The sequence below is a fragment of the Symphodus melops genome (genome assembly GCF_947650265.1).
Source record: "Symphodus melops genome assembly, chromosome: 3".
Lineage (NCBI taxonomy): Eukaryota > Metazoa > Chordata > Actinopteri > Labriformes > Labridae > Symphodus > Symphodus melops.
The window spans coordinates 16,968,396-16,984,912 of NC_136693.1; the positions used below are offsets into that span (position 1 = coordinate 16,968,396).

General features: G+C 43.6%; 1 protein-coding gene across 4 annotated transcripts in view; it reads left to right on the forward strand.

Annotated features, from left to right (window-relative positions):
• The window catches only part of shf (Src homology 2 domain containing F), an 88,634-nt gene that overhangs the window by 9,823 nt on the left and 62,294 nt on the right, over nucleotides 1-16,517 (forward strand). For all 4 annotated transcript variants that reach the window (XM_079338767.1, XM_079338769.1, XM_079338768.1 and 1 more), the window contains exon 2: nucleotides 7,090-7,222. In XM_079338767.1, the coding sequence (XP_079194893.1) occupies nucleotides 7,090-7,222 (133 nt within the window). The remainder of the gene's footprint in view (nucleotides 1-7,089; nucleotides 7,223-16,517) is intronic.

A 16,517-nucleotide genomic window follows, 5' to 3' on the forward strand; every position in this document is an offset into this window, starting at 1 on the left:
CAAAAAAAAAAAAAAAAAAGTTAATCTTTCAAGGCAACATTTCAATTTAACAAATCCTGACAGACAGCACTGCAAGAAATGATCACTTTCTTCTTCATCTGGGTTGAGCTGGGACTCGATAGGAAAAACTCAACCAGATCACGTTATGAACCCTGTTAGAAGTTACTAAACTTGTGAGGCTGATTAATGCAATAATAATGGTACAATTTTCTTTTAGCTTCTGATTGGGAAGTTATGGGTTTAATACCGTTACAGTGTAGTGTTTTCGTTTGGTGTCTGAGGGATAAGAAGGGGCATTCTGGGATGCTGCAGAGTAATCATAACAGCTTTTAGAGATGCTTTGGGGCGAATAAACCTGAACAAGGCCTTCGCACTACTAATGGAAGGGATAAGAGGGGCAGAATATGTTTTTAACGAGTCTGTTTCAACATGCCACCTTCGGATGTTGAGAATCTAGAAGTCCATACAGTAACATCAAATATTTTTGACTTTGTCCGTTCCACGTTAGACACTTTTTTCGCAGTATAGTTTGGCTGTGTAGGTTTAAATTACAGCAGGGATGAGAATCATCAAGATAAAGTTTCTCCTGATAATCTGTTGTGCTTTAATGGCGACCTGTATAGACCCATAAATGAGATGTAAATCAGCAGAATTTGTTCTCCTCGGCTGGCTCGAATCTGTCTGACGGAGGATTGAATCATGAAGCGTTAACATGCGCTGACATCAGGGCTTCATCGTTTAATACAGGTGACACCGATTTGACGCTGCGAGTTACTCCAGCGTTTTTAAGTACAAAAGGTAGCTGCTGTGGCGGCGAGTTAAAATGACCCGAGGTGTTCCTATTTTTACGAGGAGTTGTTATTGGGATTGTCTGAGAAGGGATGAGATCTGCTTTGAAGAAAGTGTGTCAGTATAAAGTCTGATTTTTAAATGAGCTCTTCTAATGAACTCCCCTCGTCCTATTTTGTGCTGACCTTTTCCAAATCATACACGCACATGCCTGATGTGTGTTTCTATGTACAGCGCGCTAAAACAGAGTTTGACTGAAGACTGGATTTAATGTCTAGGATACTTGTTCCATTAAAGCCAAAAAACCGTTAACCTGCAACTACACGTTGTAATTCGGGGAGCATCTAGGTGTAACCCAATGCGTCTTTGTGTATATCTTTCCGTTTACTCTGCTCCTGACTTTCCTGACTCCTGTCTGTGTTATATATGTTGATGTCGTTTTCCCACGTAAGTGTGGTGCATGGTATCAGCAGTGCTGCATCTGGAAGCATTCCCAGCATCAACAACAGTCTAAATCAGATGTGCCATAAGAGCCGCCTTCACCCTGGCTGCCGTGCGAAAGCCGGCCCACATGGGTAAGAGTGCAGAGATCTGAAGAAGTAACATTTAATGTGGTCTGAATCTTAAATGGTGTGTGTGTGTGTGTGTGTGTGTGTGTGTGTGTGTGTGTGTGTGTGTGTGTGTGTGTGTGTGTGTGTGTGTGTGTGTGTGTGTGTGTGTGTGTGTGTGTGTGTGTGTGTGTGTGTGTGTGTGTGTGTGTGTGTGTGTGTGTGTGTGTGTGTGTGTGTGTGTGTGTGTGTGTGTGTGTGTGTGTGTGTGTGTGTGTGTGTGTGTAATAAATAAGTCGGCAGTCAGAAGTGAGCTTTGAACGGTGCAGATGTCGCTGAGGGAGACGCATGTGAAGCTGGTGGCTGAGCACATTGATGTGCAGAGGGCTGTGCTGAATAATCCTCCACATGTATATAGGACAGTATACGTCAGTCATATGCTCCCTATATATACGGAGCTTTCTGAAGGCAGCGCTTATCAAGGAAACGCTGTATGGTTTAAGGCTGAGTGCGAAAGAAAGTGTAAAATGCTGTTTGTTGTGAGTTTGTTTTTGACTATCATGGGCTCATATATGTTCTGACGCGGTGTGGGCATCCTTGTTATCATGCTGTATCTTAAGCCTCTGATTGTTTTTGTTGATTTGAAAGGCAGCACGCTTACACACGCTGAATCTTTCTTTGACTTTTTTCTTTTCTTTTTTCAATTAGGTTGAAAAGCAAATGAATACACCTGGAAATAAACTGAAATCTCCAGTGAAGTGTTTTTTTTGTTGGTGCGTATACAACAGTAGTGCGTGACCAATTTGAGAAAAGGCGTCTTTACAGCACATCTAATAATTTGATTAGAGTTGCGCCCTGCAGAATGCTAAGCAGGCCTTTAGTGGAGACGCGTCTCTCACATGAGGGGCGACAGTGTGTCTGAGGAGACGGGTTAAAAAGAGTTTCATTAAGGTCCGCTCTGCATGGTGGGAAATGCTCTCCTGTAACTCTCGTTTGGAGGTGAAGTCCATGTTTCATCTGCCTAATCCGTTTTGGGAGATAAAGAACTCAGCAGGGCTCAGTCTTCACCAGAGGCCTTATACTGAATTGTAACCAGACTCTGGCTCTCTTGGAAGAATCTTCAAAGTATCTCATTGATAGTAACTGCATTATGTCAACAGGAGAAGCTGTGAACATTTTCACTTCAATAAATTGCCTCTCCAGCGTGTTTTTTTTACCAGTAAAAAAAACAAAAAACTGGTGGCCAAGTTATCTCCAGACGACTCTGCAGGGAACCCAAACAGTCACCGTGTGTCCATGGACTGAGATAAGGCGGAGGAGCTATCAGTGTTGGCACCTCGGTGACGCTCAAACCCGCTGACTTTGGCTTTTTACGCGAACATTTCAGCATTCGTTCCATCAAAGAGAAGTGAACCTACGTTACGCATGGCATCTTTATTCTGTAGAACGATGAGGTTAAAATCCTCCCTTATCTTTTGTCTTCTCTCGCTGTTCGGTTTTCTTTATTTATTACACTGAAGAACAAAAGAGCAATCGCCGCAAAAAAAAAAGAGCCTTTTGAAATGCCCTAATGCAATCGAGCTGCTAAGCACTGACTTGTATTAGGTTATTGGTGGCTGAAATCCCTTGTGGCATGAGACATAAATCACACATGTCAGTCCTCTTTCTTTCTTTCTTTTTCTCCCCCCCCTGTCTCCTTCATTGTGCAGACTGCTGACTTCTCTGGCAGCCTCAAAGAGGTTTCAACCTTGACTAGCCCCTCGATGCATTCATTCCTTTCTGTACCATCCATGACATGAATAATACGTTATCCCTGTCTGCACCACCGCAGCGTCAGCTCTAACTTTGTTTTCATGTAGAATTACGTCTGAAAGATGTTCACCTGATTCTTTCAGGGCGCTTATGTTTTCAGTCTGTTGTGGTGCATTCTTCCTGCCTACAGTACATTAGACGCGCATCATGCTCAAAAGCAGAGAAAGAGACATTAGATGTAGCTCAAATTTCAGCAAATTTAATTTATGAAATGTTGATTCTTTTCCCTGTGGTTTTCTGATAGGCCAAAAAAAAAAAAACATCAAGAGGGTTAGAGAGACCCCCCCCCCCCCCCTTTTTTTCTTCTCCCATTAATGGAAGATCAGGGCCCAATCGAATTGCAATCCCACAAGCTCTCGCATTGTGGAACAATAGGCCACTGTGGCAGGTGCCTGTTTGTCGTCTCTCTTCTTCACTAACGTCCCCTCTCTGTTCCGACTGATTTGAAGGCAGCTTCGTCGTCCGAAAGCTGCACTGAATGTCAAGAAGTCTGCAGCCAGAGATCTGGAGATCTGAGCCGTGGAAAGCGACTCATCGGGCGATCTCTCTTTCCGTGCTGCAGAACAGCAGAGGACCCCAGCTGATGCAGGGTCACGGCCTACGTCTGTGAGGTGGCTTCGTGACATTCACATTGGCTTTAGAGGGTGGATTAGCAAAGACTTGCAGTCTCGTGCTGAGGGGGAATATTGCATTCATGACAAAGTGTGGCTTGGCTGCAGTCCTTGACACACCCTGGCATGCCACAAGGCAGATGGTGTATCCCCAGGCGACACCCCGGCTCTGCAGCATCCCTCTCCTCGCAACCCCACGCTCCTCCTGCTTTCACATGGTCACCATCAGTGAAATATGTACCACCATCTCCAGCTAAACATCAACCAGTCAGCAGGAGCCTTGTGATTGTTGTTTTTTTGAAACACGCAATGGCTCAAACCTTAAGATGCCCCGGAGTTATCCGTGTATGCTAAAGATAAGAACACAACCCTTTACTTGACAAGGTGTTAATAAGACACATTAGAGCTGATAATGACCATGCAGCTCACCGTACAGTTCTCCTCAAACAAACAGCTCTTGTCTTGCTGCCATGACGTCGTGCCTCTCTCCGTAACACATTCGCTCGATCGTTCTAAACGAAGGTGACACAACGCGAGGACTTCTTCCTCCGTCCGTGAAAAGCCTCTTTTTGTTTCATTCTAATTAAAAGTTTGTCAGCTGGGAACTTGTTTGTCATCAGCTTTAATTTGCTTGTAAGAGGATAAAAACTGTTCCCGCTGAGCCAGGTGCTTAAGCGAGCTGCTACTGCGCAACATTAAGCTAAATAAAACCTTCAGGTTTTTTTTGTTTTTTTTTGGTAGAGTAAGCTGTCTGATCACAAACTTTAGTTGCCTTATCTATGTTTATTTGCAATCAGGGGACATAATTAAGATGTAATGACTTGTGAAAACAACAGTTTTGAAAAATTTGGGCTCGGCCTTTAGTAAACGTTAAGAGCACAGACTGATTTGAGGCTGATTGGCTGTTCCTGTTTTGCCATCAGACCTCCGCCAGAGCCATGACCCTTTGACTCAGCCTGCTGATTTTGACTGTTTGGAACAACAATGAAGCACATATTAGAATTCAAGTGCTCTGTTTACATTCTCTGCCTGCAGATTTCAGGCCATAAATATTAACAACGTGTAGCTATATTAACGCTTTTTGATTGGTGTCACAAAGTAGAGGGCCCAACACAATGAAATGTTTGAGTCCTGAATCCAAGCTTTGTTTTTCTTTTGTTTGTTTTTTTAAATTACGGAAGTCCTTTTATTTCTCCTACATTACATCAACAGGAAAGACACGAGATGATGTCATGCATTTTGTGCCATGACTTCCTGAAACATGCAGAGATGCTTTGGCTCATGAAGCTGCAAGTTGAGGTGTAGCCTTGGCCTGAAACCTTCGATGCACAAACTCAGAACACAGAATGAAAGATGTAGTATTTGGAGTGTTTTATCTCATTTGCGGGTTTTTGGTCTTAAACCTTGAGCCACTCTGTCAACCACAGTCAAATGGGCACTGGCCTTCATGCCTCCCATGAAGATGAGTCACATGTTTTTATAGTGAGGACTACGTATTCTAAGTTTGGGCTGTGTTTGCAGTGGCTGTATCTGAGTCCACTTTTGGCTCGCAGTGTGCTGTGATTCCTCACGGCTGAGACTCTTTGCAACAAGGTGCAAAGATTAAAGGACGACGCTTGCATGAGCGCATAATGTGCAGAAAGTTTTCGGGGTCTCTCGGGCTTGCTCAGCTGAATTTTCATTAGCTTGTGAGCACATTGTGCATGTTTGTGTGGCACACACACACAAAAAAAAAAAAAACAACCCAGAAACAATGTTTGTACTGGATATTTTCCTCCAGCTTAAACTCACAGAAGCAAAACATTTGAGGAACCCATAATTATGCTGTGGCAGACTTTTCTCCAAAACAGATGGAGGGGGAATATTGAAGAAGGAGATTTAACATAGTAGCTGCTCTGCTCTGAAACACAGCTGTAGTACTTACTAATATTCTGTTATTACTGCATAATCCACACATTTCAGGGACACGGCGTACTGACTGCAACTCCCTTTCACTAAGCAACCCAAGCCAGCTTTGGTGACTTGTAGACCTTTTTTATGTCCGACTTGAGACTTAGAATGTCGCTTGACCTCATGGCACCGAAACAATGTGGGTGCTTTCCCAGCCAGAAAGATGTGAAACACTTAAAAGGCTATTTCTGTACATTCTACGTGTTCCCCTGAGGCTTGGCAGGTGCATACGTTTGTCAGTATATGTGTCTGTCTCACACGGTGGCCTTGCTTCGGGGGAGCACGCACTCTCTGTGGCAAAGACGCCTTCACCTATATCCTCCACTTGACAAGCCTGAGTAACAGCACAGCGGGCATGAGGCTTGGTCCACCTCCACTCTGCCCCGCCCAGCCCTCTCCACCAGATGAGTGATGAGCTTGTTTGTAATGAGACCAAATCCCTTCTTGTTATGCATGACTCATAGGGTGTAGTGCCAGTCATCTCTGTGTTTTTTTAATTTTTTTTATTTTATTTGTCATGCCAGCTTAGTTGTTTGCATAAGCATTTCCTCGTTTGTTTTGTTCCTACATCTGTTCATGTTGCCGACTGCAAGCAGGGCCCTTCTCCTCCTGCTGCTTCTGATTGACAGGACTGCACTGCCAGGAGTCAAAAAGTCTTTTTTTTTTTTTTCTAACAGCTCACCTAAACCTCTGCACTCAAAACCCATCATGAGATCCAATGTGCAAAAGGGCAGTTGGCTTGGATGGACGTTTATTCCCTATAAGATGGCCGAGCTTCACTTTTGAAGCACACAAACGTCAAGAAAACCAACATATCCCAAAATGCAGGATGGACACGGACTGTTGCTCTTCCCCCTAAAGGTTTAAGTGCTATTTCTGGGTCTCGTGACATCCACCTAATTGCCATATACTGCAGAAAATGCTCAGCAAAAGAGCAAGACTGCAATTAGCCGTGGCTCACTGCCAGCCAGGCATAAATCTGCCAAATTGTTCCTCTTCAGAAAAGTTAAGCAGTTGTGGCTCCTTCTTTTTGCTTTTGAAATGTGGGCCTGTCACTGGGCTATGGTGTAATTAGGGTGACCAGCAGGAGCTGCAGCGTGCGCGCTGGAAGGCTAAAAGCTGAGGCATTGTGCTGGTGTGCTGAGGCACACAGAGGTGGGCTGTTATTTATATGTTCCTGCCCTTTTTATCTTCCAGCCTGCCTCGGTGGAAATCACTTGGTCCTGTCCTGGGCCACAGCAGTATCTGTCATACAACCCTCCTGACGTCTCCCCACGTTGTCATGTTCAACAGAGCAGCAAACTGATTTCTCCTCTTGCTATTTCACTGTTTTCCTGCCCTATGTCTTACCTTTTTTTTTTCTCTCTCCTCTTCTGCAGCTCATTATTCTTGAAGACTATGCGGACCCTTTCGATGCCGAGCAGGCTGGTGGCACTAAGACCACTGTGGAGAAAGTGACAACCGAGAATGACGGCTACATGGAGCCATACGAGGCCCAGAAGATGATGGCAGGTAGATCAATGTTTTTTCTCTGGTTTTTTCATGTCAACCTTTATTTAATGTCACACAGCTCCACCCATCTGCCTTTACACCGTCTGTATTCGCAGGATAAGTGACAATTTCTTTTTATTTTTTTATTTCCTTAGTGACTGCCTCGTGGAGTCTTAATTAGCATGCAGCGTGTTTTGCCCATATGTTTCAAAGCTGGGAATTAATGAAGAAGCTCAGATGGCCTTAATGCCCCTTTACATGACAGGTGCAGCAGAGCAAAGATGACCTATGTGCCATGAAGGATGTCAAAACATTTTCAAAAAGCGATAACTTTTGCCCTCCCAGGAGTCACACGAAGCCCGCAAGTCATTTAAAGACACAAGTGTTTGTCTTCTGTTCGATATTGAGCACGTGGAGACGGCCACTTGCTGGGATTTCCAGGAAGCCTCTTTTTTTTTTTTTTTTTTTTTCTGTCCTGAGACAACAATAGCAGTGTGCTAACATAAGAATTCCGTCGAACCACATTCTCCACATGGCATTTGTCACAGCTCACATTTACTCTGCGGCTAGGAGAGCAGAGCGATGACAGAGGACAAAGAATGTGTAGAAAGAGAGCTGGAATGATGAAAAATGTGAAGAAAACAAAACGTGTGGCGTCCGTTTGTATGACTTGTCAGACCTCAAATGGATGTTTCTGGAACTTGGATGACTTTAAGGTATCAGAATTGAGGCTCAGCGTAGTGAAACCTGCACATACTGTAACTGTACTGATATAAAAACACACGTACACACACACACACACACTCGCTCGATTACTCCCGCAAAGGCAGGTCACGAATGTCTCTGTCCCTCCTCAGCAATTTTCCTTTAATGGGCCTCCAGACAATCTGTTGTTTTCATCTGTCTTACTAGTTCGACCTCTGGTCCACGCTTTGCCTCAGCTGAGTAAAACTCAAGATAAATCACATCTCTCTCAGGTGGAGGAAGAGAGCAACGCTTTCTGTGCTGCTTGAGTCTTGAACTGGTTCAAAAATATTTCTTTGCTTTTTTTTTTTTTTTTTGTTACATTCAGCCTGACACAGTTCTGCTTTGGGCTGCATTGACTGGATAAACTCTGCTGGCAGCTGTTGTCTGTTTTATCTGAACAAGTCTTCAGTTTGTTTTTTTGTTGTTTCCGCTCGCTCCTGTTTGAAACCTGCAGTGGAGTTGTTTTCAGACTTCTCTGTGAACCATTTATAAATAATGATCGACTTATTGCATGGATGGTGTTTTTTAAAGGTAGAACGATTTGTTCGATTCTTCTGCAAAGACACAGAAGTCACAGATCCTTCAAATTGAAAACGGTTTGCTGTAGTATGAATGTTGAACAGGTTCTTTATTAGAAGCACACATTGTTCCAGTTCAGCCTTAATGGTGCAGTTTAAGGGGGGAAGCACCTTGCCCAAGGGGTATCTCAGTAATGAAATGAGCATTAGGGTCTTTGGGTTTCTTTCTCCGTGCAAGGCTGGGTGCATTCTCCAATTCATCAGTATACTGACTATAGATGTAGTGTAATTGCTGCATCTCTCATTCTGACAGCATACCGGTCAGGCAGAGCTGCACACTCAGAATAGTTGGCTAAAAAGGAGAGAGAGAGAGGGAACGCTGCACACGCTGCTGCACTGAAGCAGAGAAAGGACCAAACTGCTCATGTGAAGCTAGAGGCTCGCATCTCCCTCTGTCTCATTCTGTCACGATCAGCCCTCTCTCTCTCCCTCTTTCATCTCCTTTCTCTTTAACCTCGTCAGGCAAAAGACTTTTTTCATTTTTTATTTTTTATGACATCCTACACTGTTATCAACATTTCTGTCTGAGATTTCCTCGGCTCTCTGACTCCAGCTGTGGCTCGAGCAGCCTCACTCTTTTCTATTCACAGGTTTCGTTATCGCGGTGCAGATGGACACAAAACCCAAAGCTTCACAACACAACAGAAACTTTTCGACTTAAAACCGTCAGGGCAAATTGACCTGTCTTTGAAATGTATGACAGTGTAAATCAGCAGCCGTAATGTCTTGCCTCTTAGCTCCAAAACCTGCAAATCGTTGTGATCAAACAAGGTCGGCACATCAGATAACCACAGGAACGGGAACATGTATTGTTAAGAGATCGGCGAAACATGTTTGGTACTTTGTACTGCAGCAGTCGTAGGTCACGCACTATGGTGTTAAAGCCTAGAATTATATTGCTGCATGGACACAATAAGCCTGACGCCTAAACCCAGGGTGAGAACAAAAATCAAATGACATTTGTGTGGAAAGCGGATGTACTGTTTTTAACATACAATTACTCCCTTGATTACACAACACACACACACCTTAAACACACAAACACACACACTCGAGCACATAGTAGGAGGTGTGGCATGTCGGGCCTAAGGCTAAAATTTCCACCGGCGTTTGCATAACAGTGTGCACTCCTGTCGTGCATGCGTGTATAGCGTGCAAGCATTGTGCATGAGTATACAGAGTAGTTGACTGCTGTGTGTGTGTGTGTGTGTGTGTGTGTGTGTGTGTGTGTGTGTGTGTGTGTGTGTGTGTGTGTGTGTGTGTGTGTGTGTGTGTGTGTGTGTGTGTGTGTGTGTGTGTGTGTGTGTGTGTGTGTGTGTGTGTGTGTGTGTGTGTGTGTGTGTGTGTGTGTGTGTGTGTGTGTGTGTGTGTGTGTGTGTGTGAGAGAGAGAATAGGGGGTGTGCTTCATGTCTTCTCTCCCAGGAGCCATCCTTATCGAGGTTGAGCCAGTCTGATTTATGCCTGCTGGAGGGGGCATGTCATGACTTCCTTAACCTGAAAAGCCAGCCCCCCCCCCCCCCCCCCCCCCAAATAAGCTGCTCCACCATGGCTGCTGTCCGGGGCTTTCAGCACCACCTGTAGTTATGTGAAGACACGTGCACAGCTCTGTCTTTACAACGTTTCCTGCTAGTGCCTCGAATGTTTGTCATGTCTCCACGCGTCTTCATGTACTATCCTTGTATCCGTGTTAGGCAGTCAAACGTGTGTGTGTGAGAGAGAGAGAGAGAGAGAGAGAGAGAGACAGCCTGAGAAAGTGTCTGGGGTTTATCTCGGATTTTGTTGTGTATTTTTTTTCTTCCAAAAACTGCAAGCTAACAGATTTCACACTTGCTAATATGTTAAAATCCACCCCAACAAACACACACACACCTTGTCAGCTGTCGGCATGGCAATTCCCTGCATATCTCAACACAAGCTGCATCGACTGATCACGATAAGAACTGTTGGAAGAAAGGCTGCACTCAACTTTTGCCATGTTACTCTACTGTATCTGCCTCTCCTGACTCTGTTCCCTCTTACATTGTTGAAGCTGTTCAAACTTGTTTCACTGACGAGCTCAAGGGGTGGGGCTAGAAGAGCATGGCATTCTGCGTCGACTCATTTCCCTCACTCTCTCATCGTCATACTCTCCAGTCAGTCAGTCAGCCAGGCAAGCAGGGAGGCAGGCGACCATGTGAGACTTTTCCCACAGTCTAGAGGAGGCCTGTTGTGCAAACAACCTGCAAGATTGAGCTCTCTCAAACAAACACACTCCAGGCATCTCTACTTACCAGTCCTCAAGCCACAGCCCCACCACCACTGCAGCTAAAATGTGTGTGGGATTATCGGACAAAAATAACCCATCCAGTGTGAAACACACACACACACACACACACACACACACACACACACACACACACACACACACACACACACACACACACACACACACACACACACACACACACACACACACACACACACACACACACACACACACTCACACTGGTTTTAAAATGTATTACTCGTCATGTCGAAGATCTAACCTCCAATTTTTCCTCATCCCATCTTTCAGGTCATTCTCGGTCATTCTCAGTCATTAAGCTGCAGGAGAGTTGTGCAAGAGGGCCATAATGCCTGAAGGGAAAATCCTTGACGTTTTCCATAATGGTTGACTCATGTTCACTCAGTTCACTATTTCTTTCCCTTCTTCTGTCTGAGGAATGTGCTGGGAAATGTCTCCCGGCACTGGCACCTCCTCCACTGCACTCTCAACGACCAGGAGACTAACATCCCGAGCCAAGGAGATGAGTCATTAGCAGTGGAGTTGATTATTTCAATTACTCATGATAGCCTGTTGCTAAGCCCCCCCCTGTTGGCTCTACAGGATAGATGCCAGGATCATTAGCATGTTGGCAATGGTCTGAGTGGGTGAGAGAGCATGCTCAGAGGTGAAGACACTGCAGGAGGACTGACGGAGGGCGACGAAAAGAAGCGAGAGAAAGTAGTACCAAAAGACTGGAAAGAAAACATGTGAGAGTCTGGTCCAGACAAGAACAGCAAAGTAAAGAACGTGAATGAAGAGAGGTCCAAAGGCAGTGGGGACAGATTTGTAGTACAGCACTTTTGGGTTTGTGTGAGGCGATTCCTTTCAAGAGGGAAAACTCTCCGTGGGCGATGATGGCAGGTACATGTGGTAGCACATTTTCTTGGCCTGTAAAGCTGCTTTTATTGCTTGAGGAGTATCCGGAGCATGCACCAACAGTGGCACTTGTGATGAAAATGTTTTCCTTTTTTGGGGAGGAATCCTGGAACGCTGCACCATCTGTGTGTGGAAGTCCGTTAAGTGGGTTCTTATTACGCACAGAAAACAATACTTCTTATCGTCTCAGGTTTAGTTGGGTGTTTTTTTGTGACATGTGCCCATGCAGAACGTTTGCTTAAGAATTACCTAGGCAACACATTTATGCATCACCCCAGCTGATTATAGGCAGCTATAAATAAGCTGGATTGCAAGGCCACAGGCTGAAAAGTGGACGGAGGTAGTGAATAATTAACACCCTCCTCTCACACCACACAACAACTACTGTTTAGGAGTATCTGTGCCATGTGTTCAGCTCTCTGCTGCTCTGTTTACCACCTTTAAATGATTCAACAGATTCTTTTTTTTTTCCCATTGACATTAACTATCTACAGACAGGACAATGATTCAATGATACAAGCCCAAGGAGAAAGTGACAAAAACAAATAAAATCAAACAATACATACAAGTTGTTTGCATTTCTAAAATACAATTAAAGTAAAAACGTGAAAAAAATTGAAAGAAATAAAACAGATACTGTTTGAATAATGAAAAGTCATTTTGATTAAATAACACTTTTCATTTGGTTGAAATATAAAGAAATGTAGAAGTCACATTGGAATGAATTAAACTATACATCCCTAACTTTGATGATTATGACACGCTATAAGGAGTCAAAGCTTCATTGACAAATAAACAATGTGTTTGTTTCTTTCTATTACATTTGTTGACATAAACTTAGTGAGTGATGGTTACTTTCCTTCAGTTGAGTAATGAAATGTGGCATATGGCCCACAAAATAGTGAATACATTTAGACTCTGCTGCAGGGTTTGTTCTAAAGCCACATCGTTTTTTAACGATGACATAAGACCTCCTGCACCACAGCAGGAAAAGGAAGGTCTGTTTTCTTGGATGCATCTAAGCCTTGGTTTTTGGACAACAGTATCAACTACATTTTTTTTTACATTTTCACAATAATTGTATGTCTCCTTACATGTTGTTGACTCAATAAACAAACTAAAAAAGACAGCAGTTGTCCCCCCTCCCCTACCCATTACGTCCACGTCCTGTTCAGTGGTTGCCAGATTTTGTCAGCAGCGAGCTACCCACTCGTCACATCTACATGATCCCATGAGAAATGAGTGACAGCTATAACACACTGATCTGACAGGGTGGTACTGAGTGATGCAAACCCAAAGCTTCTCTGTGCCAGAGCCGGTGTCAGGTGGCCTTTTTTTCTTTTCTTTTTTTTTTTTCCTTTCTTTTTTTTGGCTTGGTGCTAATGTTGGATCCATTTTTTTAAAAATTTTTTTTAACTCTTAAAAGATGGTCATGTCGACAGAATTCAGTCTAGCGAGAGCAGAGGTGGATTTGACTTCCAAAAACACAGGACAGTAATGAGATCCCTCAGGAGTGGATCACGACTTTAAATGTAAACTGCAGATTCATTTCAGCTGATTGTTAGAAATGAATAGAATATTGGCAAAATACTGTTTAAACCAAGAGATTGTCTGTGATAACAACAGATGGAGGCTGGGACCATTTTCCTTTTTGTTACCTCTTTAAAGTGAGGATTGTATTTTATTCATCAACTGCAGGACTTTAGTTTTTTGATGAAGGAAGTAAAATTGAAAAGCAAAAGTCTCTGTTGGATAATTAGCCTAAATGGAATTCACTCACTTCATAAATGAGCGTGGTTCTTTCCGCTTCTCTTGGTCATAAAAAGGGACTCAGTTGCACATTTCACCTCATTAACTTTAGTTTTAGTGGGGAACTCGCAAACAGCCAGGAAGTTTTAAAAGAACACGTGGAGACTTTGTGCGACTGTTGTACGGTGTCGCGCACACATCCACTTCAAACAGAGCGCTTGATTCGTGTGTAATACCCAGTGGACGGAACAGGCGGAGTGGGGCTGCTGATGCTGCTGCATCAAACTCTTATCATGCTGATCAACAGCACGAGCTGTAACATGGATGTGCTAAGCTCAACATTCAGTGGCTAATTTGACTGTTTGCTGTGCTTCCTTGACTTTGACACTGACGTACAGCCCAAAGGAATGCGAGTGGGTCATATGCAAGAGTGTGGACAGAAGCGGTCTGTGGTGTTTAGGGGTCAATTTGGTAAACCTGAAGAGTTGAAGGTGAGGGAGGCCGGGTGAGAGGGGAAGGAGCAGGATGACTGACGACTTATTGATGAAAAGAGAAAGCTTTAAATCTCTCCTCCCCCTCACTCTCTTATAGTGATGAATGCCCAGCAGTGCTGCAGCTCAGACTACATTGTCAACACATAAGACATCTCCACTGCACACTGACATGCTCAGTGCTGGTCGGAGAGGTGCATTACATTTTCCACAGCAATCGTTTATGTTTTGTTTAAGTTGTGAATCTCGGAGGAATCAGCCTTTAAAAGATGCACACTTGTTTTTTGTAGTTTTTTTCTTGTGATTTTGCCATCCTGACCCAGCTCTGAATAAGGAGGTATCAATTCTGTGATATGGAAACGAAACCTCTTTCTTACAAGCTCGCTGAGTTCACGCATTCACCCTTTCAAACTCATACACTCAGATAGTTTAAAACTAGCAAGACTTGAGAGCAAGTGCATCATCTGGAGAATTCCTGCTGGCCCTATGATAACCTGCGGTGCCAGGCTGTGCCAAGCCCAGGACGGATAGTGTGGCACACCTACTCTCCATCCGTCACAGCTGAGAGGGTTGGGAGGAGCTGGAATGCACAGGGGAGGTAGTGGGCAGCCACTCCGGTGCAGGTTGGAGGTGCTGAAGTCATTCATTTTAAAGGTAAGATTAATGGCATCATTAATCCATGTCTGGGCCACTGCAGAGGAGGACAGTGCAGAATTCATACCCACTGCTGGCTACCAAAGAGCCCGCAGCACACATGCATAAGGCCTGTAAATATGCACACAGACAGACACACACACACACACACACACACACACACGTTCTTATAAAGGAACAGCTGTTGTGCATGCAGACTCACTTTCTGGGTCATTTGATATGTCAAGTATCCATTTGGCCTAAAGTGGTGATGGAACTTGAGGTTCAAGATGGTATCGTTGTTGCGGACAGTTACTTGATGGAGGTTATTGGCCGGATTTTTCAGGCTGTCGAAAGAGAGAGAGAGAGAGAGAGGGAGAGGGTGGGGGGGGGGTTGACAGACTCAGTGAATAAGTAATAGGCAGAGACACTGCTGGCACCAATCTGATTGCAGGAACGTGTTTTTTTCTGCGGTGGCTACAGACAAGCTGGAGAGGAAATCTGGCCTGTTGACTCTCTGGTGTGACAAAGAGCTGTGAGGTGCGAGTGTGTGTGTGTGTGTGTGTGTGTGTGTGTGTGTGTGAGAGAGAGAGAGTGGGCGGTTAGCACTCTGCAGCTGTTGAAGGACACGACAGGAACAGATGGACCCCCCCCCTAAAAAAAAAAAAAAAGTCAGATGTGTATACCAATAAACACTTAAGAGTGAAGACTAACTTACGTAGTTTGTGCTATTCAGACATAAACGTGCTTTAATAAAAAAAAAAACCTCTTCTCTGTGACCTGTTATGTTTTGGTCTAAGTGCATCAGGATCACTACCTGTGGATGCTATGACATTGAATTCAGTGTTGCTTGTATGGCACATTGCATAAAGACTTAAAGTCAAGGGGCTTTATAGAGTTACACAGCAATAGTCCACCTGGACAAAGCACTTGAAGGCAACAAGAAGGCAGAAACCTTGTGGAGAAGCAGACTCAGTCGTGAACAGCTCTCTGATTGGCTGCACTCTGTCATGTTTTGTTTCATGCAGCTGTTCAATCATAACCCAGGAGTGATATAGCCTCTTCATTTTAAGGTCAAACAGAGGACGTACTTGTACCGTACCAACCTGGTTATAGTAACAAAGGATGTTTAAAACAATATTTTCTGTCTCCGCCGATAATGAAGTGGACATATTTGGGCTTTTTTTATTTTTCCTTTCAGACCTTTTTGCAGTCAATCCTGCACATTACTGCTACATTTCCAAAGCCTTTTAGATTTCTGCATTCATTATTTCAGGTCAGATCTAATTGCTTGGGTAATCAGAAAACTGATTTTCTAATTGATATGGCATTTAAGAAATTGGCATCCTTAAGAAAGCAGTCTGCAATTAATCTGCCACTAAAACACTCGAAAGGAACCCAAATATGAAAAAGGTAGATCAGCAGAGGAAAGTGTGTCTTAGCGACCCGCGGACGAGTATAACATTTGTTATCATTGAAATTCAATGTTTGGCATTAAATTTGAATAAAAAGAACAACATAAACTGTTGGAGTTATTGTTTGTTTACCATTGACTGGAAAGAAATCATCTGGACTTTAAACTTTTGGAAAGAACTCTTAACTGTCATCTTTCATGTGCCTTTTATAAATATGAAGATATTTACTGTGTTTAAGCTGCTTCTACATATGCGAGTACATGTTGCTGTTGGGAGTGTGTCCATTATTTTTAGGACCTTTTGTAAGGTTGACTTTAAATGAAGATATACATTTTTAAACATAATCCAAAACATCCTGTCTTCAGTATTTATATGATACGAAACACAGTTCAAAGGTGCAGCTGGTAAGAAATAATATATTTCAAAAAAGAGGCATCATAAAATGATTTAGCACTACATAGTTATGTTGTAAAAACATGTTAAGTGGTAGTGATTTACTAATATTAGGATCAAACAATGAC